At 38.7% G+C, this 26,219-nt stretch overlaps 1 protein-coding gene across 3 annotated transcripts in view; it reads right to left on the bottom strand.

The window, feature by feature from the left end:
- Positions 1 to 258: 258 nt before the first annotated feature.
- Positions 259 to 26,219, bottom strand: part of CSGALNACT2 (chondroitin sulfate N-acetylgalactosaminyltransferase 2) — a 32,711-nt gene continuing 6,750 nt past the window's right edge. For 2 of the 3 annotated variants that reach the window (XM_050335776.1, XM_050335767.1), the window contains exons 2-8: positions 16,059 to 17,293; positions 8,504 to 8,720; positions 7,864 to 7,965; positions 6,049 to 6,227; positions 4,382 to 4,476; positions 3,354 to 3,435; positions 259 to 2,257 (exon numbers count right to left, since the gene is read on the bottom strand). In XM_050335776.1, coding sequence (XP_050191733.1) covers positions 1,965 to 2,257; positions 3,354 to 3,435; positions 4,382 to 4,476; positions 6,049 to 6,227; positions 7,864 to 7,965; positions 8,504 to 8,720; positions 16,059 to 16,722 — 1,632 coding nt within the window. In that variant the 5' untranslated portion in view covers positions 16,723 to 17,293 and the 3' untranslated portion in view covers positions 259 to 1,964. Of the gene's footprint in view, positions 2,258 to 3,353; positions 3,436 to 4,381; positions 4,477 to 6,048; positions 6,228 to 7,863; positions 7,966 to 8,503; positions 8,721 to 16,058; positions 17,294 to 22,160; positions 22,333 to 26,219 lie in introns of those variants that run through there. The other variant, XM_050335783.1, reaches the window with a different exon arrangement.

The raw sequence follows: 26,219 nt of genomic DNA, 5'->3' as shown, positions 1-26,219 counted from the left end.
CAATATATTTAATCTTATTCTTACCGGTACATTATAGGTTTTGTAACCATCAAGATATCGAAGACAACATTTGTTATAAGTTTAAGTTGTCTGAGGAACTCACTCTGCATTTGCATATCTGGTCTGGGTAGATGACTTGAGATGCAAAATTGAACTGGTTGAACTTCTCACTGCAAATGTTATTATCTGAATCCAGTGTGTTTCTGCCGTGTAAAATATTATTGTAAAAACTTAATTAAAAGAAACAGCTTAAAACAATTTCTAAAATGCAGAAATTCCATTTATTATATTGAGAATATCAATTGCAAGATGTCTTGCAATGCATTCTCTTCACTCTAAGTACAATACAGTACACTGGTTTCCACAATAAGTTACATAAAGGCAAATTTTATATACATATAAAAAGGATCAGTGCCCAGGACTATTTGCACAGCATATCTGCTATTCAGAAATCAACCATTTAAATCTTCAGTTGCCTTCAAAATTCTTGAGCAAATTAAATTCATAAACAGATCTTAATTACCTGGTTTGAGAAGGGTTTTCAACTAATACCTAAATTCAGTGGAGACCAGGCAAATGGTTTAAACCACTGAATTAGCATTCTCAGCATTCACTCTATAAACAAATATATTAAAAATGAGGCATGCCATATGGTATCATATAAGACAACATGAGAAAAATGACGTGCCTGCATGTTTATGCCTCCCAAAATACCCAAAAGGGAATTAGCGAAGTAGTAGTGCCATTGTACAAGGCACTAATGAGACCACAACATAATTCCACTTATGCATGCTCAAAAAAAACAATCAAGCAAAAAAAAAAAAAAGAAAAAGAAAAGAAAAGAACCCCCAACTCCCTAAACATCCTCCAACTGAAAAAATGAAGAATAAGGCTACTAGGATAATGAGTGGAATGGAAAGCATCATATAAAGGAAGACTGTAATAGCACTTGCTTTTTCAGTCACTGAAACAACTAAGAGTATATGACTACCTTACAAAAACACATCATGAAAATGCCTGAAAGAGAATGCAAAAACAATATTGGCATAATAGCAAACAGGCCTCTAATAAATTTATATGAGGATGAAAAGATGGTTCCTCAACTTAAAGGATGAGACACACAGGCAGGGCCTTTGAATAAGGAGGAGTGGGGCCAAAAATATTTAAACAAACAAGTTTAATAGCACAGCTCAGTTTAGAGAAGGGATTCTGTGATATAGCATCTACTATGGGAAAAGACCAGACCCAGAAACACACAACTGGAACATTCCCAACTTGTCTGATCCATTACAGAGATAAGAAGGTGGTGTCTCCTTTGCAGTATGAAGTTACTATATGCTCTAAAATTCCACTTAAAAGGATTTTCATTCCCCACCCCTGCAAATTATTCTCTATTCAACCATGTTAATGTCTGTTGATACAGCAAATGTAGCACCAAGCCCTTGCTGTGAAATCCACCCCCCAACAGCTGGTGTACCGGTCAGCATGTCCATGTACCTTCCATGGTGAGATTATTTTCCACACCTTTCTCTTGTTTCTATAATGGAGTATAAGTGTAGTATCCTTCTAAAGTCACAGTGCAGTGAGCCATACAGACTGAAAATACTTGACACAAAAGATTATTTCATTTAATTCTTAAAATAATGCAAACATAAGAACTGAAATGTACCACATGGAAAAGTGTTGAACTGTACATTCCACAAATTCTTCCAATCGATACTGAAGACACTTTCCTTGAACTACATATACCTTCCAGTTCATCTGAGGTGCTTGAACTTGCAAGAAATGTAGGTAACAGCGTAACAGTCAAAGAATTACTTGAAAAACAAATACAAGAACCAAAAACCCTCTAAACTCTTCTTCACTGAAAAAGAGAGGCACTGCATTTGTAAGCTGAATTAAGGCTGTAAAATGATGCTGGTTCACTGTGAATTTGAAGTCATCAAATGTCACTGGGGTGACATTTAACCCACTGCTTCACTGTTAGTCCTGTAAGCCTGCTTACGGAGGTGAGTCTCGATCTCCTCCCTGAAAACCAGCATCCCAAGGTGCGAGTGAGAGGCCTCGTTCATGGCTTTGGACTGGATGCACATGCGATACTGCTCCGGAGTGAGCTCGTCTGCACAGTGTTTCTCGTGCCAGAGGTGAAAGAGACCAGGGACCGGCGTCCTGATCACAATGAGGTCACCATGCAAGTACTTTCTGTAAAGGTGAACATCCTCACCGCCCCAGCCTTTCACTTCCAAGTCAAAACCCCCTGTAAAAACAATATCAGAAAATGTTATTGGGGTGCACAGGTTAGATGTAAGGCAAAAAGAGCAACACTCCGTGTGTGTAGCATGTTACCAGATCTGGTACAACATACCAGAAATTCTGGAGCAATTAACCAGTTTTCCATGCCAAAGCATGCCAATTTGAGGGAGAGGAGCTTCAAGAATACCACATCCTTTGTGGTGGAAAATGCCCAGGACACAGATCTGCTGATTTCAGAAGTCTCTTTAGAACAGTGTCTCCAATTTGCATTATGCATGACATCCCATGTGACAGCTGCAGAAAACTGTAGGCAAACATCACTGACTATGCTTTTAGGTTATATTTAGGAAGCATAATGGATTTTAGCAGCCAGAAAATGAAGCTGTCATGCCTCACAGGTCACAACTGAAAAAGCTGGATTAAGGAAAAAAACATGTTTCACCATTTTAAAGTTCTCTTGCTTTTCCAGGACCACAGTGAAGATGGACCCAGGCTCTTGTGCAATTTCAAAACTGTAGAATTATGAAGTCTTTGTTTGGCATATACCATACAGACCACATATGACTGTTATCAGAAATCAGTCTGTATTCAAGCCATTGTACAGCACGTAGGGCTATATCATTACATCTTCTAGCAGACTATCTTCAAGACAGTCTTCCACATCTAAGTACACCAGCCTGTTCTCAGTTTTAAGAGCATGCCACAAGAGGGTGGTCAAAGCACATTGCTAAAGCCTGGAACAACTGTATTCAACTACTCAAAGTTATTAAAAAGAAAGAATTTGGTTCTTGCCTATGTTAGTGGTTACTTATGTTTCTTAAACTTGATTAATTTGCTTCAGACAGACACAACGCACCAAAAAAACATATTTTAGAAGTTTTTACTAAAACTATTATGACTTTCAACAAACACTCATCAGATGGGACAAGAAAATCTACAAAAACTGATTTAAATCTCATTGGTCAAACTTGTCAAGCAAGTCTGACTGCTGGGCTTGAGAAAATAATACAACGAATAAATGCATTACTTTCTTGTCATTAGATAAGACCAGAGAATCAATTTTTAAACACACAGTGTTTCTCTTTACAGTTTCATCTTACCAACAGTCAGGAAGTCCGTCCGATATTGGCAAGTCATCCCAAAGCCAAAATCTCGCCAGAAACCAGAATCCTTCTTGTGTACCTGCAATTTTAAAACAGTATAATTCTGAAACATAAAATACATCAAATGCAGTACATTGCACTTGGTTTTGTAAAAACCTAAGCTCTTCCAATCATTTGCTCAGTGAAAGAGAGAGCATAATAACACTTCTAGTCATGCACTGATGTGGGCTTCCTAATGACCTGCTGATCACCTCACTCTCTCCAAAGAGAGTCAGGCTGGACACTGACCACGGCCATTCCATCTTCAAGTTAAAAAAGACCCAGAAATACAGTACTTCCTTCTTACTGCTGAGCCCCAAGTTATCCTTAAACCTATTTTCTTGAATGTTTGCAGAGTTTGTTTATTATTTTGACTACAGGCTTCACTAGAAGCAGTGTCTCATTTCAAAAGCAAGATAAACTGGCAGTATAACATCCAACAGTTCTGGTAGGTGTTGGATCAGAAATGTGAAGAAACATCTGCATAGAATACAGCTGTCCAGAACAAGAAAAAGCAACTGACTGAACATCTCAGCCCACCTGGAGCTGCATGGCACACTTCCTGCAACTACCATTTGTTAGTTGGCAAGGAGAATCGATACTGAGGAAATCTTATCAATTCAGAGGTTTTTTGTGCTTCACCAGTTCTCTGTTTGCTGGAACACGAGATGAAAGTTGCTGCCATGTCATGCCACCATCCTCCTAAAATAATGGCTTTCCAAGCCAGAATACGCAACAGATCAGCACTACCAACTTCATTTGATTAATAGCATTTTTTTTTAAACTAGGCAGAACTCCAAGTTTATCTGAATTTTGTACCATTTGATAAGCTTCTCTTCCAAGTGCTCTGCCCATAATGGAGAAAAGTGCTTAGATATGCACTGCCAAAGGTCATAAGATATCCCAAACAAACTATTAAGTTACACTTAATTTTGTTTTAATACAAAGCACACCTAATTCTATCCAGATTAAATCACGCTGCTTACCAATTGCTGCTCCACAGGGGGTGGTAGATCTTGGTTGGCATAGACAATAGCAGGATTGTAAAGGCTGAATACCACAGGATAAAAAACCTTTTTCCCTGCAAGGCAAAAGGTAATTGTTACTCACTGTGGGCATGCTTTCTGAAGGCAAGAGGAAACTAGAAACATTCTTTTTATCTAAAACATTACCTATTAGCCATCTAGTGAAAACAAATAAACACAAGGACTAGCTGCTAGGATTTCCCACTCAGGCAGTCCATAACATCAGCTGGGGCAGGGCCCCACAAGATTCAAAAATATATGTACACATATTTAATATATACACTATTGGTCTACACTTACATATAGTTATACATAGTTGTATACATAAAAATATTATATATCTCAGTACCACATCAGGTCACAGTGAAAAAATACCTGCAATAATGGTATGTAGTAAAACTAAAAAATAACTAATTCTAAGTAACACCTTGCATTGCTTGAGTTTTATGAGTTTTCCTGTTTCTACAAACATGTAAAAGCAGGTATATCCAGGACATACTGCAAGAGCATTGAGCATCATAAGCATCCTGATTATGCTGACACCACCAGTTCTATGCCTATTACAGAAGCCAGACAAATATTTATCATAAATGTCTTGCATCGCCAGTGCAAAGGCACTGACAACAGTCCACTAGAATATTCAGTGATCTGATCTCAGCATGAACTCTGAATGTGTGAAAAGCATTTTCAGAACTCACTTGAAGCAAAGGTCAAAAACTGCCAGTATGAATTGTTAAGCAGTCTCTAGAACTCCCTGCCTTGTCAAAGCTCACAAGATGCTCCTATCCAAAATTTTCCATTTATTTATACAACTTGTTTCATGAAGAGCAGAGACAGACAGAATTGAAAGAAACAGCAAGAAACAGAATCCAAATATCTGGCTTATCGAGGATTTTCTTGCTTGTTTATTATGTGAAGAAAAAGTATCTATTCATTCCAAATTGACATTTGGAGAAAATGGTTTCTGGCTGCAACAAGTCTGGAATAAAAGTAAGCATTAAAAAAAGAACCCAAACACATGTTTGACAGGAGAAAGCCTTAAGTAGCACACTTATTAATTCAAGAAAGCTTATCCATCTGGACAGAAGTTTGTAAAACAAGCAAGCCTCACACAACCTTGTGAAAAAAAGACAGTTTCAGAGCTTGGGATGTAAATGTGGAACATTAGCTCAGACTCTGTAAGGAGCACCTTGTAGCTGTACTGAAAACTGTTCATATGTAATGTGCCTTGGCCATACACAAAGTTAGAGATTTCAGTATAACAAAAATTATCTTCCACTGCAGACCATTACACTGAGTTTTGCTACACAAATTTACACGCAGTGTAATTGTTAAAACAGTGAAACTGTCCAGCTTTCTTTTAGACAACAAAATCTTAAGAAAACATGGAAATTGTACATGGTGTACAAAAAAGACCATGTGTTCTTAAAACAAGACACCCTATGGCACAAGTCATTTCTCAGTCTAAATACTACTGCCTTTTCTGCACAGACTGTGCTTCATTTTCCAAGGTGTGTGGTATTAAGTAAGCTCCACAACTCAAGTTAGTTTTCCATGTGCTCAACACATGATCAGTTAAGTCAAACAAGGTGACAAGACTCCGTTACAGCAACAGTAAGGGGACATACCGGGCTCAGCATTTAAGCGACAACTGTTGAGGAACTCAGCTGTGAAATAAACATCAACATCACAGAAGAACATCAGGACCTCGCCCTTTTCCCAGGCTCTGGCACCCATGTCAAGTCCTCGGCCTCGGTTAAATTCCTCATTCAGAGAGACAAGCGTGTAATTGTGGAAGTCAGTTTCTCTACAAGAAAAACAGAGCCAAATCCAAAATAAATCCATGGGGAGGGGTAGAGGGACCGTTTATACTTTTTCAGCATTTTACAGTAATTGCATTGCGGAAATATAAAGAAAAATAAACCAACAAACAGTTATATCATCAGAATGAGGAAAAAAAAAATATCTGTTCCACTTAGTTGTCTATTTTAAGTTTAGACATTGTAAAAAGACAGACCTCGGTCTTACTTCATAACTTCATGTTTAATCATTCAGACAGATTAAAAGGCAACTGACATGATAAACTGCTCTCTGGAATTACAATGTAATCTAAAATTGTTCCCCACGAACTAAGAAGTCCTGACTAAAAGAGCAATATCTCTGTCTTCACTAGTTCATACAGGAGGGCAAACACAAAGCCATAGTCCTGACATCTCCAAACTCAAGAGGCAAAGGCCACCTATGTGGTGATGCCACCATAACCCAATCAGTTTGCTTCTCCTCGCTGCTTCATACCAGAAGCACACATGCCTGTACCCACAGCAGAAGAGGGAAGGAGCTGCAAAAGAAAACTGGAAATACACCCAGGAAAATCTTCAAGCAAACTTAAGTGTCTACTTCAGAAACACTTCAGAAGGCAGCGCTTGAAGAGACCAGAGTGAAGGTACTCAAGAGTACCACCACTGAGAAGATACAGATCTAGATAAATGCCCAGTGATTTTGCAGCACTGCATCTGACTCAGTGCTCTGAGGGCACATCTCACACGGAGCAGGGCAGGCAGCAGAGTGGCCTCAGAGATGGAGGGGTCCAGCACATGGCAAGCTAAGTGCCAATGAGGCTTTGCAGGAGAAAGGCAGAAACTCTCTTCTCTCTTCCTAGAAGACACCTGTGCACACTAGGCCAACTGGCTGCCAAATGTTAAAAGCTGGTGACACAACAGCATAAGCCAAGTATATGTCATCGAGCAGAGCCCTGGCCAGCACTGGGAGACAGGGTTTATATGAGAGCTCAGCTTATTTTTGGCTAAAAAGAGTAACAGGCTTCCAGCTCAGGGATAAGCACAAGAGCTCATGTAGTTAAGAAGCCCCTTGGCTACAGGGTTACAGACCCTCTTACCTGTCCCATCCCTGAGGAGGAAGAAAAAGCAATATTTGGGTATTTTACATCCATACCAACATAACACTACTTGCTGAGACAGCCACGATTAAACTGTGCTTAAAATTTGTTTATAACACAGGGTAAAGTCTAGGCCTACTTAGACTACATTTCTCTTCCTAATCATTAAATAAAATTGTTCCTCCAGTGAAATAACATTGAAGAGTATATCCCAGTACCAAAGACCTTAGACTCTGATCAATCTGTTATCATGACTGGAGATCCACTACAAAACTCACCCCTCTTGTTTTTTGGACTGTCAGATAGAAACGTCATAGTCTTTTCTGGCCTATAAGTTAAGTTTTTGTAGTCTTCAGGAGACTCCTGCAACCTAAGGTGTAAAAATGCCAACCAAAAATAGCCTGGTGCAAATAAAGCTTACTTTTCCTAGTAACCTGTAATGGAGTATAAACTTATTATTTTGATTTTTTTCACCCTTATTTTAAAAAGTATTTTAATTGCCAATCAATATTGTTTGTATTGACTGATGTTGGATCGACACACTTACCTAGCTACAGATTCCAGGATGCTTTGTACTTCTGATAGCCCATCTTGTCCAAAATAGACCACTGTGAGGTGAACACGCTTATCCTGATGAATACAGACATCCCTAAAAGCACAAAGATAAGATGATATTAATAATTACTTGCAACACACCAGAAACTTCAGGTATTTTAAAAAGCTACTGCATTAAAAAGTATTAGCAGACTCAAGTATTCCAGTCAGGCACCAAATAGCTTAAAAAAAACCCCAAGTAAAGACATTTTTCCTCTCTTTTTTCCCCATCTTTCCCATTTGAATCAGAAGGTTCCAATACTGTGTGTCACATTCCAATACCTTATTTTATAAAGGGGCGCTCTACAACTAATGTAAATACAAAAATTATGTTCAAGATCACCTGTGTCCAGGTTCACAATGACCCTGGCATTTGGTCTAAAAGGGTTTTGCTGCAATTTGAGAATCTCTTAAATCATTTTAGAAGGAAATGATTTCTCCATACAGTAGGCTCAATCACAAACATCCTAAGGCAGTTGCACACAATGTTGGAATCATTAGTTCTGTCGCAAATCAACACGAATTCAGTTTGAAAAGGAAACAAAACACTGAAAATCAGCAATACAGCTCGCTATTTAATCTCATGCACCTACCTAAAGTTTTGCATAAATTGTGCAAATGCCTCAGTTCTTCCAGCAAGAGGAACAATAATGTTAATAATGGATCTAGAAATATCAACCGTTTCACTCTTCACTTTCATGAGGGGTCCAAAAGGTCGGAACAAGGTGACATGCCTGTACTCCATGCCATCCATCTTCTTATAAAACAGCTCATACTGTGTCCCCTTATCTCTTTCTGTACGATAGTAACCTGAAGAATAAGTCACACAAGTAATTTGTACAGTCAAATGTACAGTCAAAGATGCCAGCAATTGTATTTCAAAAATACTGAATTTTCCTAAGAACTAAAGAAGTAGGGCCAAAGCTTCAGAGTTTCTCCTAAAAAAAAAAAATGTATATATAAATATATACACAAACCATTATCAATGACAATCACCATTCCACCTTTTAGATCAGATCTGAGAAACAACCCCACACAAACTCCAGCTTCCCCTGCTTCTTAGAGACAACAGGTTTCACAGTCCTACACCAACTTTTTATGCAGAATTAGAGGTGGGCCTTCCCAAAAAAAGGAATTCAGCTATTTGCTATGGAAAAAGATGGCTGAAATCTAATATTGCCTGCTCTTAAGCCCTTCAGTAAAAATCTTGCCCTGAGCTAGACCACAGTAAAAGCTGAGATCATCTGGCCAGCAATCAATACAACACAAGCTGTGGGCAGAACAAATGACAATAATTTGCTTGACAAAGCCTGCAAAATCTGACATGTGGTATCTAAAAAAACCCAAATTTGTGTGATAATGCTGGAATGCTTTAAAGTTGTTTTCACTGCTGACCACTAGCTAGTGCTTTCTATCTGATAAATAAGTTGGTGCTTTACTACAGCCACGGTCCTCTAAGGACATAGGCCTAAGTTTTGTATGTGGCTGTAACACTTCAAGAAAACAATGCTAGTCCTTCAGAAACAGGACTATCTGCTGAGAGATATTTTACTCCTAATGGGTAGGAAAAGTCTGTCCCATTCAGAACATGGTCCTTTCATTTAAGGACCATTAAGAAAGCAAGTTAAACCAACAGCCTCTTTAATTTTACACCACAAAGGAAAAGACCAAGGCTCATCTGTGGTTTTGACCAAACTAACCTCTGTGTGCTAATTCCACATCTACACCAACCTGAAATGACGACAAGAAGAATCCTCCAACAAAACTGCCCTATGTTCATCCCACTTCTGCTTTCCTCTCTCAGCAGCCACGAGCTACGTACGCTATGAAACAAACAATTTCCAGTTGAAGTGGCCACAAAGAAAACTGAGAAAGTTATGAAGAGCCCCAAGGGTGAAAAACACCTCTGCCCTTACATGATGCATTCACGTGGCTGGCCTGAACTGCCCCTTCTTCAAGTCAGCCTCCACAGCAGCTGAAATCCCCTCCAGCCCCCCACCCAGAAAGCAGGTGGTGGTGGGGCACAGAACAGATGAGCCATGCTGGTAACACAAAGGGCTCTCTTTTGTGCTCAGTATTAATATTATCTTTTTGGTTGTTGTTTCTTTTGCAACTGAAATCAACATGGGTATCTGAAGGTAACAGCCCTCCAACTTAGAGTCAGCTTGGTTGTGACTATCTTGGGAACTAGAAAGAAGTGATGACAGAACTTTGTACCTCTCCCTACCCTGGAACAAGTATTCCCTGGCTGACATTACCTTCTCATTCAATACAAGAAGCAGTGTGAATACCACCATGCCCTAACTTTTTTCTCTATACCCCAGGCTCCCTTTACAAAGATCCTTTCCCTAAATCTACCTAACTCCCTCTGTGTTCCTCTGCTCCCACCTCCACCCCCAAAGCAAACCCAGTTTTGTTCACTAATAGTCCCTCCTTACGTCAAACAGCCTCTCTTTTACACCAGGCTCCTTATTCCCCTCCAGTACTCAGCTCCATAATCCACTCTTCCTTGCGGACAAGACATGCACTGGTAGACCTGATGGGAAACATGACCACCCCCACAGAGGGTCTGTGGGAGACAGGGTGTAGCAGAACAAGTTGGTGCCATCTCACTGAAGTTAATGGTGACCAAATCTAACTTTTTAACAGAGATGCTTTTTACTCCTCTGAACAAATTTCTGCATTTTTGCTCTCTTTGAAGAGACAGAAATCCACATTTATACTTTTGTCAACACAGAGCTAAATTAAGTATGCACCACATTTTAATGCTCAGTTTCAAATCACTATTAATTACAAGTCCTGAAAACCATGTTTCAAACAATGAAAGTCAGTGCCTACTGTCAGAAGGAGCAACAGATTTTCAACCCCCATCAATCCTTTTCCTCTCCAACCCTCTGAACCAGACCAGCACTGAAGCTTGAAAACAGCATCTTGGTTATTGGAACAGCTGATGCACCACAATGCTTGCACATTGTGCTCTCATGTAAAATTCAGCAAATACTTTGTACCAGTACTCCTGTGTAAATTAACATCCAGTATTGTATATTATATTCTTTTCTATAGCATCCAATAGCTGTTTACAGATAAAAATACCATTTACAACATAAGTGAAGTTTTTAAAAAGCATCTTGTCTGCCACAAGCTTATCTTTAATCAAAGGATAAACTGTCAGCCTACAATTGAATGCTATAATACAGAATAAATATTTCTGTATTAGACTTGAAAAAAAATGCTGCTTTAACTTCACAAGGACCTTAATATGCAAAATCGAATTTGCAACATTCAACTGCTGGAATGCAAGATTATAAACTTTTAAATCTCAACATGCCACTAGCACCACACTTCTTTTAAATAGTAATTGTCCTTGCTATGAGCTAACCCCTTTTGGTAATCTACTAATTTGAATACTTTTATGGGATTAAAGCTTCTATACATGTAAACCAGAATTGAGAACAGCCAGGAAAAGAACTCACATCTGGTTTACCTCTTAGCATATTCAGGTTTTTAACACCCGGGACTGACTCATGTAATAAAACCTGTTCTCTCACCTTCCAACTAGCATATGCTGGCTGCCATCCAAAATAGAACTCCATAAGTAAAAAGTCAAAAAGCAGTGGAGATAATTTAACAGCTGCTATTCCTGGTCCATGAAGCTTTACTCCCTTTGCAGAAATTCTGTTTCTCACCAAACAAATTAAACATCTGAATACTGGGTATCAGTTACTATCAAAGCCAAAAAGTTGCTTCTACTGCCTTGAACAAGGTGTTTGGTCTATGAATTTAAGACCTATCTCTTTGTTGGCGTGTATTAAAATTCTCCACTGAAGTTCCCAGGACACTGGCCAGTTTCTGGTCTTATGCAGCACACACTGCAGAGGCTGTTTGCATAACAAACAGTCCAGACTGTTCTACGGATGTCAAGGACTTTGGAAGAGTTTTGACTTTGAGTTTGCAGCATGGGAATAAAGGATTTTTATGTGCCAAGGATGGGTGGGGAGTCTTCATTTTAGATTCAGACTAGGCCAGAAAGTTTCTGGCCTTTGCCCAGCTCCAAATGGAAACACAGAAGCAAGAGAAGTGGAGCCAAACAGCAGCACTGCTGGACATCCAATAACAAGACCTTTAATAGATGCTAGCTAATTGATAATTAGCTCCTGAAAATATGCTAATGCTTCTGTTTTCCAAAGGTTAATTTAAAATGGAAGCGCTTTTTAATCTCTTGATAAAGTAAGCCAGTTACCCTGATAAATGTAACCCAAATAAACCAATTACACTGATAGTGAAGTACAGATGTCCATGAAGGCTCCTCAGTGAGTTCTGTATCACCATTAAAGACAATCTCATAGGGTTCTGGAGAAAGGGAAAAAATAGAGGTAATACTATTATGGTCATCTCATCTTAATTACCCTCAATGTTACCAAATAGTGATCTCAAAGAAATCTATTTTTAATCAAGGACTATCTCTGAGTGTGCAGTTCAGCAATTAGGTTCGTTCTTTGCAATTCTAAATCCATCAGTTCCTGAAAATATGTAAAATTGCATCTTTTATCCTCTCTAGGGATACTCTTCATCCATGGGGAATAGTATACTCCTGTTTTTCATACACTTAGATCTAATGGAAATAATAATAAAAAAAACAACTTCAAAGTGTTTCTCAAACAGCAACTGCAAAACAAGGCCTTTTTCAGGTCAGATTTTTGTTTTGTTAATATTAGAATTCTGGAAATTTCATTATGGGTTGCAGCAAAGCAAAACAGGTGATGATGAAGCAAACAGAAGAAACTTGCTGTTTCTCTTCATCAGCAGAGCAAGACAATTGAGCTTTGTGAAGAATAATCTGGAGCTTTCAGAAAACATCTCTGTAGTTGCAATGTATTCTTAAAAGTCTTTTCTTTTTTCCCGGTGTTATTGCTCACCAACAGCCATGATGTGGCTGTGGCAGCTCTGCCTAATAACAACTCCAGAACAGATTTGGGTCATCACTTTGTCTTTCAACTAAAAAAATAACATCACTTTGGAAAACACTTGAACAGACTGCTCCTATCATGGATAGAGCTCCTTTCAACATTGGTAGAAGACAGAACATCTTCATGTAGGGACCACAAAGGCTCAGCATGCAGCAAAGATGTTGCATGAACAGTTAATTTAAGTACAAAGAACAAAAATACAGAGGGACAACAAAGTACTTAGCCAGCATATATTTTGAAGTTTTTTGGCCTACACAGTGCACAGTGTTAGAGTAATAAAAATCAGTCAATTTAGACTACCACGTGTATTATTGACTAATTAAGTCTATTTTTTCAGAAAAAAGTTGGTTTAAGAAGTTTCCAGTTATAAAATAGAAGGTAGATTCATTTTAAATTCGAAGTTCTTCATGTTTGTCATCTCCAGTTACTCCAATATAGATGACTCCTAAAACACAGTAAGAAAAAAAATTCTTGACACTTTTTCAAATGAAGTGAGTGGTACTTCACTGACTGAGCAGAGGCAATATAAATACTGGGGAAGAACTGCAGATATATTCAGCAGAGATTAAAAGATACCATTAGGTAAAACTGTTTTTAAGAAAAGATATTCTAAACTGAAACAGTCACCAAATTCTCTAAAGAAGAGTGTATCTGAAAGTACATATCACAAAAGATTACATAGTTCAAAGTTTAGTCTACTATTTCACAAGTCTATGAAAAAAAGCTGACATAAATCCCAGAAGCAAACTTTTTCCTGCATGAAAATTTAGCTGTTGAGGTAAGAAGCTACAACACTTCAAGAACAAAAATACCTGTTTCTCATTTAGCTTGTACTTGTGTCACAGTTTTGTGGGTAAGGTTTTGTAGATATCTGTGAATTAGTTTTAAGAAAAAAATCCTGCAAATCAGAACAAACCAAAATCACTTTATCTGTACTGAGCATAAAATATGATGGTTATGTATTAACTAATGCAGGATCATGTTTTCTCTTTTGTCCCAGAACCAAAGAAATAAGTACGCACACCAAGTTTCTCAGTCTCCAGTCTTCAAATGACGCAATACTCCAGGTTTAGTCCCAAACCACTTATTACAAAATAATCTATTACCAACTGAAGAAGATACAGAACTTATTTATTTTGACTGAGGACAAGTTTAAAAAATTGTTTCTCTAAATGAGCAGTGCTAATCCAGCAAAAATTTAGATGTGCTCTTAGGACAGCTATAGGACCTGTTCTGACTTCAGTAGATACACCAAGCCTGTTAAGAAACTTAATCCTACCCATTTATGACAGCTTAAGGGAGCAATATTTTCTAAATAGAAAGGCATCAGCTTTCCAATGGACTTCCATGAAACAGGGATGAACAAACTGACAATTGAGGTAGAGTGCCAGAGCTCACCCACAGGGCGGCAGGGCAAGGGACCTGCGGGTACCACTGCTGACTGGTTCCATTTCTCACCCATAACTTTTGCAACAACAAAGGAGGTGGGGGGGAAGGTGTTAATATTCAGAAGCAGACTTGTTTTGGCTGGCTAGATTAGCCAGTAGTATTTGCACACTAAAAAACCACAGAATGCCCACACAACCCACAACTTCTATCTGAAAACAGATACCAATAGATATAGGTATCACTAGGGTTAGTTGCTAACACACCCACATACACCATAGAATACTTTTCTTTCCCTATAGTTCCTGTAACCCTGTGTTTGAAGTGACTGTCTTCACAGCAAAATAAAACTAATTTGATTTCCAAAAACAATTGTCAATATACTGGTGAGAAGAGAGGCAGAATTATGTAGTTCTAAGGTCCTAAAGCTATTTTTTTTCTTGAAGGTCTGTCAAAAAAGGCGGCACGCTAGAAAAATCAACAGCCATTTCAGTCATGATAAAATAAAAATCCACTAGAATATAAGCAGTATCTAAAGCAGCAGTGGAAAAGCAGCTGAATACTTAATGTAGAAATAAAGCAATTAGAAGATTGCAAGAATGACTGATGCCAGACAAAAAAAATATGGGTTTAAATGAGAACTGTACTAAAAGCCTGACACTGTGCTGGCTGTTACACAGACCCAGCTGAGTGGATTGCATACCCTGCCCCACCTTTTGAAATGAACAAGAGTACTTGCAGAAAACTTTAAACACAGTAGCTGTTAAAAACAGAGACTTTTTGCACTACTGACTAATTACATCATCTGAGACTGAAAGAACCAATTATTTCAAGGGCAACACTACCTTCATCCAGCGTGCTTGCTAAACAGCACAGACATCAATACTGCTGAGATCCAGAGTCCCTTTTACAGTAATGGTCTTTTAACATGGTCCACCTTTGGTTCTTTTATGGCAGCATTAACTGCATTTAATACCATAAATATAAAGAAGAGGTACTAAGGCATTTTTTGGTAATACTTATCTCTATCAGCACTAGGCTGTACATTGAAAGAGACCTTCTAAGGGATTTGTCCCTAAAGCATCTTTTAGGGGTGTTACTAAGCGTTGAAAGCTTAAGTGCTACATACACTCATAACGTGTTCTGTTATTAAACTTACAAGCACTGAGACAAAACTGAAGAGAGCAAGAAAACACTTAAAGGCTGCACAACTTAATGGACCTCAAAAGTGGTATAGCAGGAAAGGTATATTGAGGACACCAATTCTTCAGCTGACATGACCAGAACATATTAGCCTTTCAACACTCTCTCCAATGAGTATGCCAGCTCTCTTAAGATTAAGCGTCAAAAGCCTGAATATTAACTAAAAGTGGCATAGAGATGAGTGAAGAAAACCACTGTAGCTTCATATTAGATTGCTTAAATACTCTGAAACAAGAAGTAATTTCTCACTCCCACTGCCACCAGTTTCACTGAAGTCTCTCAGGTTATTTAATACCATAAGTAGTTGTGTCACACTGACTTTAGCTACAGTCTATTACTATCTCAGCATTTTAAACGGATACAGCTTCCCCCGTACACTTCTTGTGGTGAGCCCTTCTCCTGAAATGCATTCCTCACTCCCTACTCAAAACACAAGATAATGAAGCAATAATATTCTCATCATTAGAAATAAAGGTTCTTACTGTGTAATTACTGTTCAAGACTATTAGTAAAACATCTGTAAGTACAAACACCATTAAATACCTGTTGTGACATTCTGCTTAACAGGTTGGAAAGCATGTAATAAACATACCTTCTATAAAATCATTTTCACTATACAGCTGCCTCTCTCCTACTCCATCATCTTCATCTTGTCCATCCTCTTCATCTGGATTATTGATAACTTCTAGGCCAGCCTCGATAACTTCCACCAATTCATCTCGTTTATCCTTTCTAACGGGTTTCTCTTCTGGATGCCGAGTGAGCCCCATTTCCAACTGGAATACTTTCATGGATGTAAAGCTTTCAAAAGGAATGACCCCATATTCACTAGGCAGTTTGGCCCCCATGCTCACCTCAGCTTTGTCAATCTGGGAATGAAGAAACTCTAGGAGATCATTGGATGTTTGTTCTTTGGTGCCCTGGTAGTTCATACCATTGACCTTTGGGGTCTTTTTTTCCTGCAGGGACTTTAATTTATCACTCATTTCCTGAAGCTCTTGCTTCAACTGGGCGATCTGACGTTTCAGACTGGTAGCTCGGTTTTGATAATGCTCTTCTTGTTCCTGCAAGAGAGCTTGGTAATATTCTTTACCCATGTTTTCACCTACAACACCAGGTAAAGATCCATTACCATCTGTTTGAGGAGCACACTCGAGCAAATACATGAGCAAGACTAAACTGAACAGTAAAGCAATGCCCACTAATAGCCAACGAGTCCTGGCTTGAATTACTAAGCCTCTTCTGGGCATTCTCATATTATTTCTGTTTCCAATCCTAAAAGCTCACGCTTTCCAGGGAACATCACCCCAGACATGAAATCTTAGAAAGAGAAGGAAAGTACAGCTGTAATAGCTACTACAAGGTCTGGTAACATAGCTGATGAGCGGTTTTCAATCTTTGCCTTAATTAGGTGTCATTGCAGAGATGTAAATCTGAAGTTCCTATGTCATCCATAACCATCAACTGTAAGTCTGGTTGACGCCATACAGTTTGTTCAGGATTTCCTACCCCAAACAAAAAAACCCTGCAAAAACGGAGGATGATGGAAGACACCAGCAAGGAGTCATATTTCCATTTCCTAATTCAGCCCTATTTGAAGGAGCTCAGCCTATTTCAAGTTCTTTGAGGAAAGTCTGCAAAAGTAATTTTCCAGGCTTTGAACAGACAGCAACTTTTTCCCCCACTATGTGTGAGAGCAGTCTGCAGTTTAGTAACAGTGATTTTCATTGGCTAGTCTTGCTTTTCCTCTGGCATTTGAGTGCTTTATTCCACTTCCCCTCCTTTCCTTGGAATCTGTGGTTTGAGTCAGCAAAATGAAGACAGAACCTAGAATTAAAAGAAAGGTGCATATTAGAACTACACAGCAGCCAGTCATTTGGAAAACACACGAACAAAGTCGTAACACATGGATGCAAAGGACTGCTGGTGGAAGGGGTGAGAAAAGGAGAAAGAAAGCAGTGTTTCTTTCCTCTACATTACCCATCAGTGACTCCCTTTGACATAGTGTCTGGAAAATAATTATATGAACAGCATAAGGAAATGCTTTTGTCACATAGCTAGCTAAAGCAGTAAAGGTTCTTCTAGTTTCATTACGTTTTATTTGTTTTAACTTCCCCACTCCTTCTTAGTTTGTTTCGTTTTACTCTGTGGGAGGAAAAAAACCACCAACAAACCCACTCCATGTCCTTCCTACTCCTCTAGACTGAAAAAAAAAAAAAAAGGTAAATATCTTTCAGGGTGTAACTATTCACTCACGAATAAAGTATTATAGATTTAAATATCAAAGCTTACAGAAATAGCATTTCAGATTAAGTCAAATTCAACAGAACTTAAAATTCAAACCCCTCTTCCTGATTGATGAAAAGGACACTCAGACTATCCATTCATTAACATTTCCATCTTTTGATATGGTTAGACTAGTGTGAAGAGGCATTGACTGTATGCACTCCTACACCACTGACCAAACCAGCCTGGAGGAAAAGACCAGGGAAAGAGACCAGCGTTATGCAAGAGGGGGACACCAAAATCCTACTCAGCAGTGACAGTCAGCTAAACATTTAATGGGTCTCTTCAATGACAGCATAAAAAGCCAAGAAGTAGTCCCAATGCATGTTAGGGTACTTTCTAACATTATTAAAATACTTCCACTTAAAATTTGCTTGCATAAAATAAGTGAATCTCATTAAAATATACTAGGGATATAGATCCATTTCAGCTGTGTTACGCAATTATGGTTTGGGGGAAGCTCTGAGACTTCCTGTTTAGTTTCAGTACACTTATGAGACTCGAAAAAAATTACCCACTCCTTATATATGGGTTGGGCAGACTTATCTAGCACGGCCAGCAGCCACAAAGTCTGTCTTCCTCTGACCTTGCAAGTCAGTCAGGGTGCCGCCATGCACTCCGTGTGTTTACAACAAATACCTTGCAGTGTGGCTCCCCAGTTAACGTCTTTGTGACACTTCTCCCTTGCCTTTGGCTTCCAGCATCAGGGTACTGCCTTAGTAAGAATCAGGTACCCTGATCAGTGGCATAATGATATTCAGTATCCTCATTTGCAAGAAAGCTCCAATTACCAGGCCTGAAAGATTAAGTGATTTATTCATACCACCAACAGCAATGCCTGTGATAGCTGACCCTAAGTTTGCAGGCATGTCAGGCACAAAAAGTTTGGCAACAACTGAACACCTTTGAGTTGTTCAGCTCAAGTCTACAGGGCTGCTTGAAGCAGTTTTCAGTATCTTCAGTGCTAAAAGTCTATTTTAATGAATAATTTAGACAGATTACGTAGGAATTCTTAATACAGCAGTTTAAAGGCAGCAGTTACCTGAAATTGAAGCTTTCTGAACTCACGGAAAAACCACTAGACCTTTGATAGAAAATAAATAACAGTCTTATCAATTGAATACTAAATAACATCATTCCAAGCTGAAATGAGGCAGAAGTTAGTCACTCCTTATTGCACAAACACAACATTATATAAATGCAAATTAAATACCCAAAAAGAGTGATCAGCACCAGATGTATCCTCAGACTACTGACCACCGCCCAGATGTGATGAATCAAGGGAGACAGAAGAAAAAAAACAATCTACAGAATAAAGCTAGTTCACAGAAATCACGTAATATCACCCCAAGATTTCTTTAGTAGAAAGATGACTAGATGATGTTTTTTTACATTTCTTACTGAATTCTTGTTCTATTAGAATGCAAGAGCTGAAGCTACAATTAATAGCATAAAAAACCATAACTTTCTTTAAACCTCACTAAATGCTAGACTGTACTAAACCCACTTCATGCAGAAGCTGGCACATCTTTGATCAGTAAAGGTATATCAAAAAGTGATCAAACTACCTGGCTTACATGAAATATCAATAAATCACATTCCAACTATTTTAACTGTTGACTGATAAACAGATACCCCTGAAGTTGGGACATCAGTCTACCTGGCCTTTGTATTCAATACTTGCTCTACCAATAAATTGCCCTGTGTTCAACTCTGATGAGTCACTAAGTTTCTTTAGGTCTCATTCATGTCTTCCAAGCAAGTGACAACAGATCTCCTGATGTGGTGTCAAGGGAACACAATGCACCACGAGATTAAGATTCCCTCAGGCAGTAGCAGGGGGCAGTGAGGGAACAACTCTGTTCTTCATAACTTTGTTAACTGTGGCCAAACATACATTATCATGGTAAGCATGGATTAAGGAAGTCAAAACGCCTCCACAGGGACTCACCGCTGGCTCCACATCAACAATGCAAGAACAAAAGTTAAGGAATATCTGCACATTTCTGAGCCTTCCCACTGGCACTTCACCTGTTTACATTAGAGGGCTGTTTGGTAGAGGGGTGCTTGGGGAAGAGATACAATAAGCCCTTTCTGTAGCACTAAGAGCTACACGTGGTGGGCTGTAAACAGCTCACTGGTCCTTTTCCTTTTAGGCTCTAATTATTGCTTCATTAGCAGAAACCCTTTATATAGAGGGCTAGTGACAATCTTATTAACGAGACAGCCTTTTTACACAGAGATAGTCATTGCTTATTTACGTTTGACCATTTTTGTGCAACACCGTAAGAACAGGCATTTTCCCTGCTACAGCTTTCCAGTGCCTTTAAAGGCAAGGAATGTTCATGCAACCAGTTATGTTGAATATTAAAATTTTAAATTGCACATGGAGAGCTGAACGGGTAAGCTAGCTTGCTAAAGCTGTGGGGACTGAGCCTATTTGGACAACTCTTTTTTTTTCCCTTCAGTATTACTTCTGCTGAGAAGAGTCATCATAAAGGAGTCAGACACAGATTTCATCTTGCATACTCCAAGGAGTGAAGCAAGAATATTCCCTCTTATCAGAAAAGGAGGGTTTATGAGAACTCTATTTCACTATCCTTTCTTTTCAGAAAAAGCCCTATTTTTACATATTTACAACCCAAATTTGATATGAATTAGGTCTGGCACAGCACTACTTTAGGAATTTCAGTAACTACTCCCAGGCTGTAAAATAGGATTACGAGAAAAAGCAGGCTGTGAAACCCCAGAATGAGCAAAAGCACATGGGATCCCAAGAATCCCAATAGAGAAATTAATTGTGTTACATGGTACATTCTGAAGTTTACAAAAAAAGAGCAATAAGATTACCTGGAAATAAATATGCAGAAGTCCCTGAAATTTAAGTGTTGAAAGGTAAAGTTCTAAAGTTTTAAACTGAACATGCTGATATCTCACTTTATTTCAATTCTTCAGAACAAGTATATTTGCAGTAGTCTCTATGATCTCCAAAGAATGAGACATCTCAGGCTTATACAATGCTTATAAAGATCTGCAAGCTTTCCAGAGGCAACTGGTTGTTAATTCTTCCTGGATTTCCAGGGCCTTATGTATATTCAACTATGGAAATGTTTCTGTTCCTTACAAAAGAGCTCATTGATTCTCTAAGCACAAGGGAATAGACCAGCATACTAATTGAAAATGCTTTTAAATTTTTTTTTATTGTATTAGCATTCTGTTTTGGTTCCTTGTTGCAAAGGATGAGTACATCTTTCTAAAGAGGGGAAATGTTCACACTTAAAGCAGTGACCTAATTCAGTATGCACTTGGCTCCATGCCAGACTGTATGGACATTGCTTGTGTGAGCACGCTTTACTTTAGACATGTCCTTTTCACTCAGCATGCCCTAGATGGTCATTGTTTAGCTGCTTATGAAATTCCAGCTGATAGTTATTTTATTGTTCATAATTTCACCCAGATGCCACAGATATTCTCTGTCTTAAGCCTCCTCCACAAACACATTCTTCTCTTCTTGGCAAGTTATACAATGAAAACATAAGGTCTAATCTCATCCCTTGAATATTCCCTTCTTACTCTGAAGAACAGTGTCACTGAAAACAGAATAGCTTAAGGATGCTGGAGAAACAGTACACAATTATTTTCTCACTTGATGAAACCAACATAAAGCAAACTGGGGGTCTGCTCTCACAGACAATCTTTGCATAAACCCTAGAGTAAGAAACCTCAAATCATACTTTATATACACAGCAACACATCATCTCTGCTTAGACAGTCTGCTGAGATACAGCCTGAGAAGAGACAAAGAAATTTTTTCACAGTTTTATTATACAGTTCTAGTCAAACAAGTACCAAAGTCAGATTTTTCAGCTGTTGGGAAGAAATGCAAAGAGTAAAATACATACACAAGACGAATTAAGGGCCATTTTCCATAGAGAACTACTCTTCACTCTAGTATCTCACCCTCACTGGAGTGACTATAAAAAACATCTTTTTATCACAATTCTGCCATCTGATTTACTTCCAGCTTCAGCTCTGCCTCACAAGCACACGTACACAGACATACACTTCTGGATAGGAGAAAAGTTGAAAGCCACTATTCATTTATATATGGATTATGATAACCTACATTCAACAAAACCAGCAGGAAAATGAAAATAATCACAAAATATTTTAGACCTTACCAGTTTAATATTAAATTCTGAAGAATTTGAATTTTGTACTTCTACACATTGCAAACCACTGCCCACAGTATACCAATCACATCGAGCACATGCAGCAGCGTATTTTCAACCTTTTCAAAGTTCAACAGAGCAGAAAGTTCAACAGAGCACAACATAATGTTCCAATTTATCACAACATGCCAGTTTAGTTGGTAAGCACTGAACTTCAGCTTTGCTACTCACGTTACCTGTTTGACACTAAAGTGAACTTTTCTTGCAGCTACCTCTTATAATTTTCATCAATTTCCTCATGTCCTCCTCTGTACCTTCCCAGCAATCCCATTCTGTAGCGTAGTACCTTGGCGTGCTCACATAGTCAATACCGTGTAGGACAAAACATGCAAGAGCACACATCAGCACTCCTCAACAGGTCAGAGCAGCTTCTGCAGAAAGTTATTCTTCCAGACACTACAGATCTAAACCACAGTTAAACCAAGAGTTAAATAATATTTAACCAAGACTTGATTAATACCCAAAACCGAGACACCTGTCTTGGAAGACTAGGAATCAGAATCAGCTCTCCATCACATCTAACTCAACCCCAACTCTGTGACTCTTAGTTCTTGTAAGCTTATCAGCTCCACTTGTTGATGAAAACAAAAAATGCATTCTGCACACATCTGTCAGTCACACAGCAGACTCCAAGCAGCATCAGAGAGGCAGCTGTGTTTGTCACTGCACCCAGCTCCACCTGGCTGCTCAGCAGCCAACAACCCAGGTAATGCTGAGCTAGCAGGTTAGCACTGCTCCTATTCACTCACTTTCACGCTTTTGTGTCTCCCTCTGCTTTCTTTGTTAGAAACTCCCACTGGTGAACACTGCCAAAGCCGGAGTCCCACGGGGGGGCACAGGGACAACGATGACTGCACACTGATCACTGAGCATCTCACTTCATTTTTAATTAAGGATGGGGGGGGGGGGAATCACACAGTGATTCTGTGAAACTGTACACATTGCAAACAGCCTGTGATGAATTATAAAGTACTCAAGCATATCAGTAATAGGTAACTTCAGATATTTGTTTAATGGGAAGAAATAAAACTTATGCCTTTGGCACAAGGACCATAGCAGTACTCACAGTAGAGCAGGAACAAGTAGTTCAGGCATGGGAACCATAAGAAAACGTTACTTCAGCGATGGGTGCAACAGTCACAGGATTTATTACCCAAAAAATAATATTCCTCATGCAAATGGTTTATTTTACAAAAAGCAAAATTGTGGGTTTGCCAGCAGAAATGCCTTGCTCCAAAATAAAATTAAGACCAAACCTCCACAAGTTTCCACTATCACATTATTGACTCCAGCATATAGGGGAAAATACACAGTGTTTCTCACCTCACTTCTTTTATGCAATAAATCAACTCATTCTCTATACTAGGGAGAGATTTAATCAATAATAAATCCTACCTTTTCCAAGGACCAGATCCTGTTAATTACAGCTTTTCAGGAGATGCAACTGAAGCAACACACTTTATACTAACCTTGAAAACACAGAAATACAGAAAAGAGTAATAATCTACTGTGAAATAACAAGAAAAAAAAATTACCTTTTCCTGAAGCAGTTTTATCTCCTATAAGTGAGAAAAGCAAGCAAGTTATCGCTTGTTTTGGCATTTGTTGTTCCTAAACAAAACTAAACCCATTACATAGTTAAGCAGACAAATGAAAGAACAGCCTTATTCACATTATTTACTTTATACCTAATCCAAAATAAGCCATGAGCTTATGAATACGAGCCCTGCTTTGGCTTCAGTGAAGCCAGAGCAAGTCCATTTGTCTGGAAACTGCTGAATTAAAATTGGAACTTGAAACTTAAACAGCTACACCTGAACTATGCTAGTCAGTATTATCCCATCTCAGATAAGGCCAGGAAATAAAAGTCAACTCACAGTCACTTTACTCTTTGTATGAAGAGAGACATCTTCTTGGCAAGAAAAGCTAAGTAATATGTCCTAGGTAGGACCAGCTGAAGGAGTTCTGTTTGCTTGCTTGCTTATTTTAAAATCACTATTGAATAGCTATCATGACAGGCTCACTACATTCAGCTTCCAGATAAATATTTTTCCTATTTTACACACGCTTTCCTACAGTTATTTAGCTTGAGGGTTTCTGCACTGCTGTAGGTGCTATTCCTCTTTTTAAATTTGGCAAGAAAACCACAAACTCCAAGTTTGGAGAAGCATGTTTTCTTCCTCTTATTGAAAGGGAATTGAAGGAACAGAAGTATTACACGACTACGCTTCTTGTGCCTACTCTGTTGGTTGCTAAAGTTCAACCTAGAACTGGGAACAGAAGTACAAGCAGCTACTTCAGTACAATTATCAGGGAAGCTCTTCCTCCTATTATTCCTCACATCTTGTAAGTAACACTGTTTTTCACATGAGCATTAGGCAAGAACCCAGCCTACTTTTACCTCATGCTTTGTTAAACCCTTATTAACAACACAGCCTCCATGAGGGAACGCATAAATTATATGGGCAACCAACATGGCAGCGAGGTGGTTCCCAGTCCAGGGCGCACCACCTGAGCAACTGCACCCCACTGATGGTACCACTCGGGTCTGCTCACTGAGGGGTGGCAGAACCTCCAAACAGCACTTGTAACACTGCACACCCAACCCAGGGCAAAGTGTCTGCTGTGGAGGACAGCTTAGCAAGACTAAACCCCAGTTCTTACAGCAACTGTTATTATCTTCAAGTAGTACAGCAGTCTCCATTAGACTACACGCTGCAAAACGTTGCTCTATCCTTTCAGTATGATAGAGCAACAGCTGCAGCAAGAGGCAGAAATTAAACTTATGGTGTCCATCAGTCTTTAGAAAGACAATGCTGTAGTAGTGCGTTTTTGCACAGGAAAACAGCCTCCTTTAGAAGGACAGAAAAAAACAGTTACACTTAGAAAGTATCACCTTGAATCAAAGGGAACGTGAAAAGGTGAAATATTCTTTAGATACCCAAAGTGTCTAAACAACTGAAAAGGCTCCAGCTACGTATTTCCCCCATACAAGATGAACACGCTCCAGCAAATGCAATGGAACAATAAAAGGTAACTGGTAATCCTAGCTCAGGCACAGAATAGCTACATTTTCACTGATGCCATGTTCTGTTCATTAAAAACAAACACTAAGAATGATCACAACTGACCACTGTGGAATGGTAACAGGCAAAGCTAAAGAGTAGAGAATAATGTGGCTTTCTTGCAACTGCTTCACCTAAGTTCCACATCTAAATACGTTCTCACAACCAAGTTGTCTTCTGTTTTCTCACATCTCTCATCTAGTTCTCTTCGTATGGAGACTGAGATAACATAGTTACTGTACCCTAAGCATAGTGAAAATATAAATGCCAATGTATGTAAAATCTCATGTGCTGTTTTTAAAGCATAATTATCATTCAAGTTGATACATGGAGCCAGTGGAAGATTTTGCACTGTGGGAGGTAAGGATCCAGTTTCCTTATACTGTAAAGCAAACCTGAAAATGCTGTAGAGCAAAACAGATTCCCTTTGAGGCCCTTGAAGGTACCTAGCAGGTGGTTATCACATAGAGATTTCTTTTTTTTACCCTATGAAAAGAAGAGACAAACCTTATCCAGAGTGTTCTTTCTAACAGTTGCCCATCTAATTAACTAATTACCTAGTATTTAAAAAACTGTTAGAGACTTAATCTTGTGGAGGAGTGATTTTTTTTTTCATTTTTTGGTAATTTTCCTATGGTAACAGTGATAATGTTTTCAAGGATGTAACAATCTAGACTATGATGCAGCTGTAGCAGTTTAAGAGAAAACAGAAGTGCTCAAGTGCCTCCAACTTTCTTAAAAAGACTTTCAAACATCTATTAACATCTGATTTAAATTGAATAAAAGAAGTTTCATTAGGCAACTGAGTACAACAGCAACTTTCTCACTGAAATTATGATTTATTACCAAATATTTTGGAGGAGTACCTTGGACCAGGGAATATTTGCAAAAAAAATCTCTTCATGGCAAGTTTGAAGAGCAGTTAAGACTCCTGAAGTGACCACTGGAAGACATTTCTGTGCATTCTGTCCAACTGGTAGTTTGGCCTGTGAGTTTTAAAATAACTAAACCCAATTTAAAATATTACTTGATACAGAAATTCTGAGAAAATGCTGCCTTGAAAAATCAATCAGCCTCAAGTTATTCTTAAATAAACTGAATCAGCTGGCTTCAGTTCACGCGTGGTCTACAAACTGTGCTCCCTTTGCAATTCCTCAGTCCACAATCTCA

This window comes from Myiozetetes cayanensis, unplaced genomic scaffold (assembly GCF_022539395.1).
Source record: "Myiozetetes cayanensis isolate MyiCay16 unplaced genomic scaffold, myiCay2020 scf10, whole genome shotgun sequence".
Lineage (NCBI taxonomy): Eukaryota > Metazoa > Chordata > Aves > Passeriformes > Tyrannidae > Myiozetetes > Myiozetetes cayanensis.
This window is presented reverse-complemented; position numbering and strand designations above follow the sequence as displayed.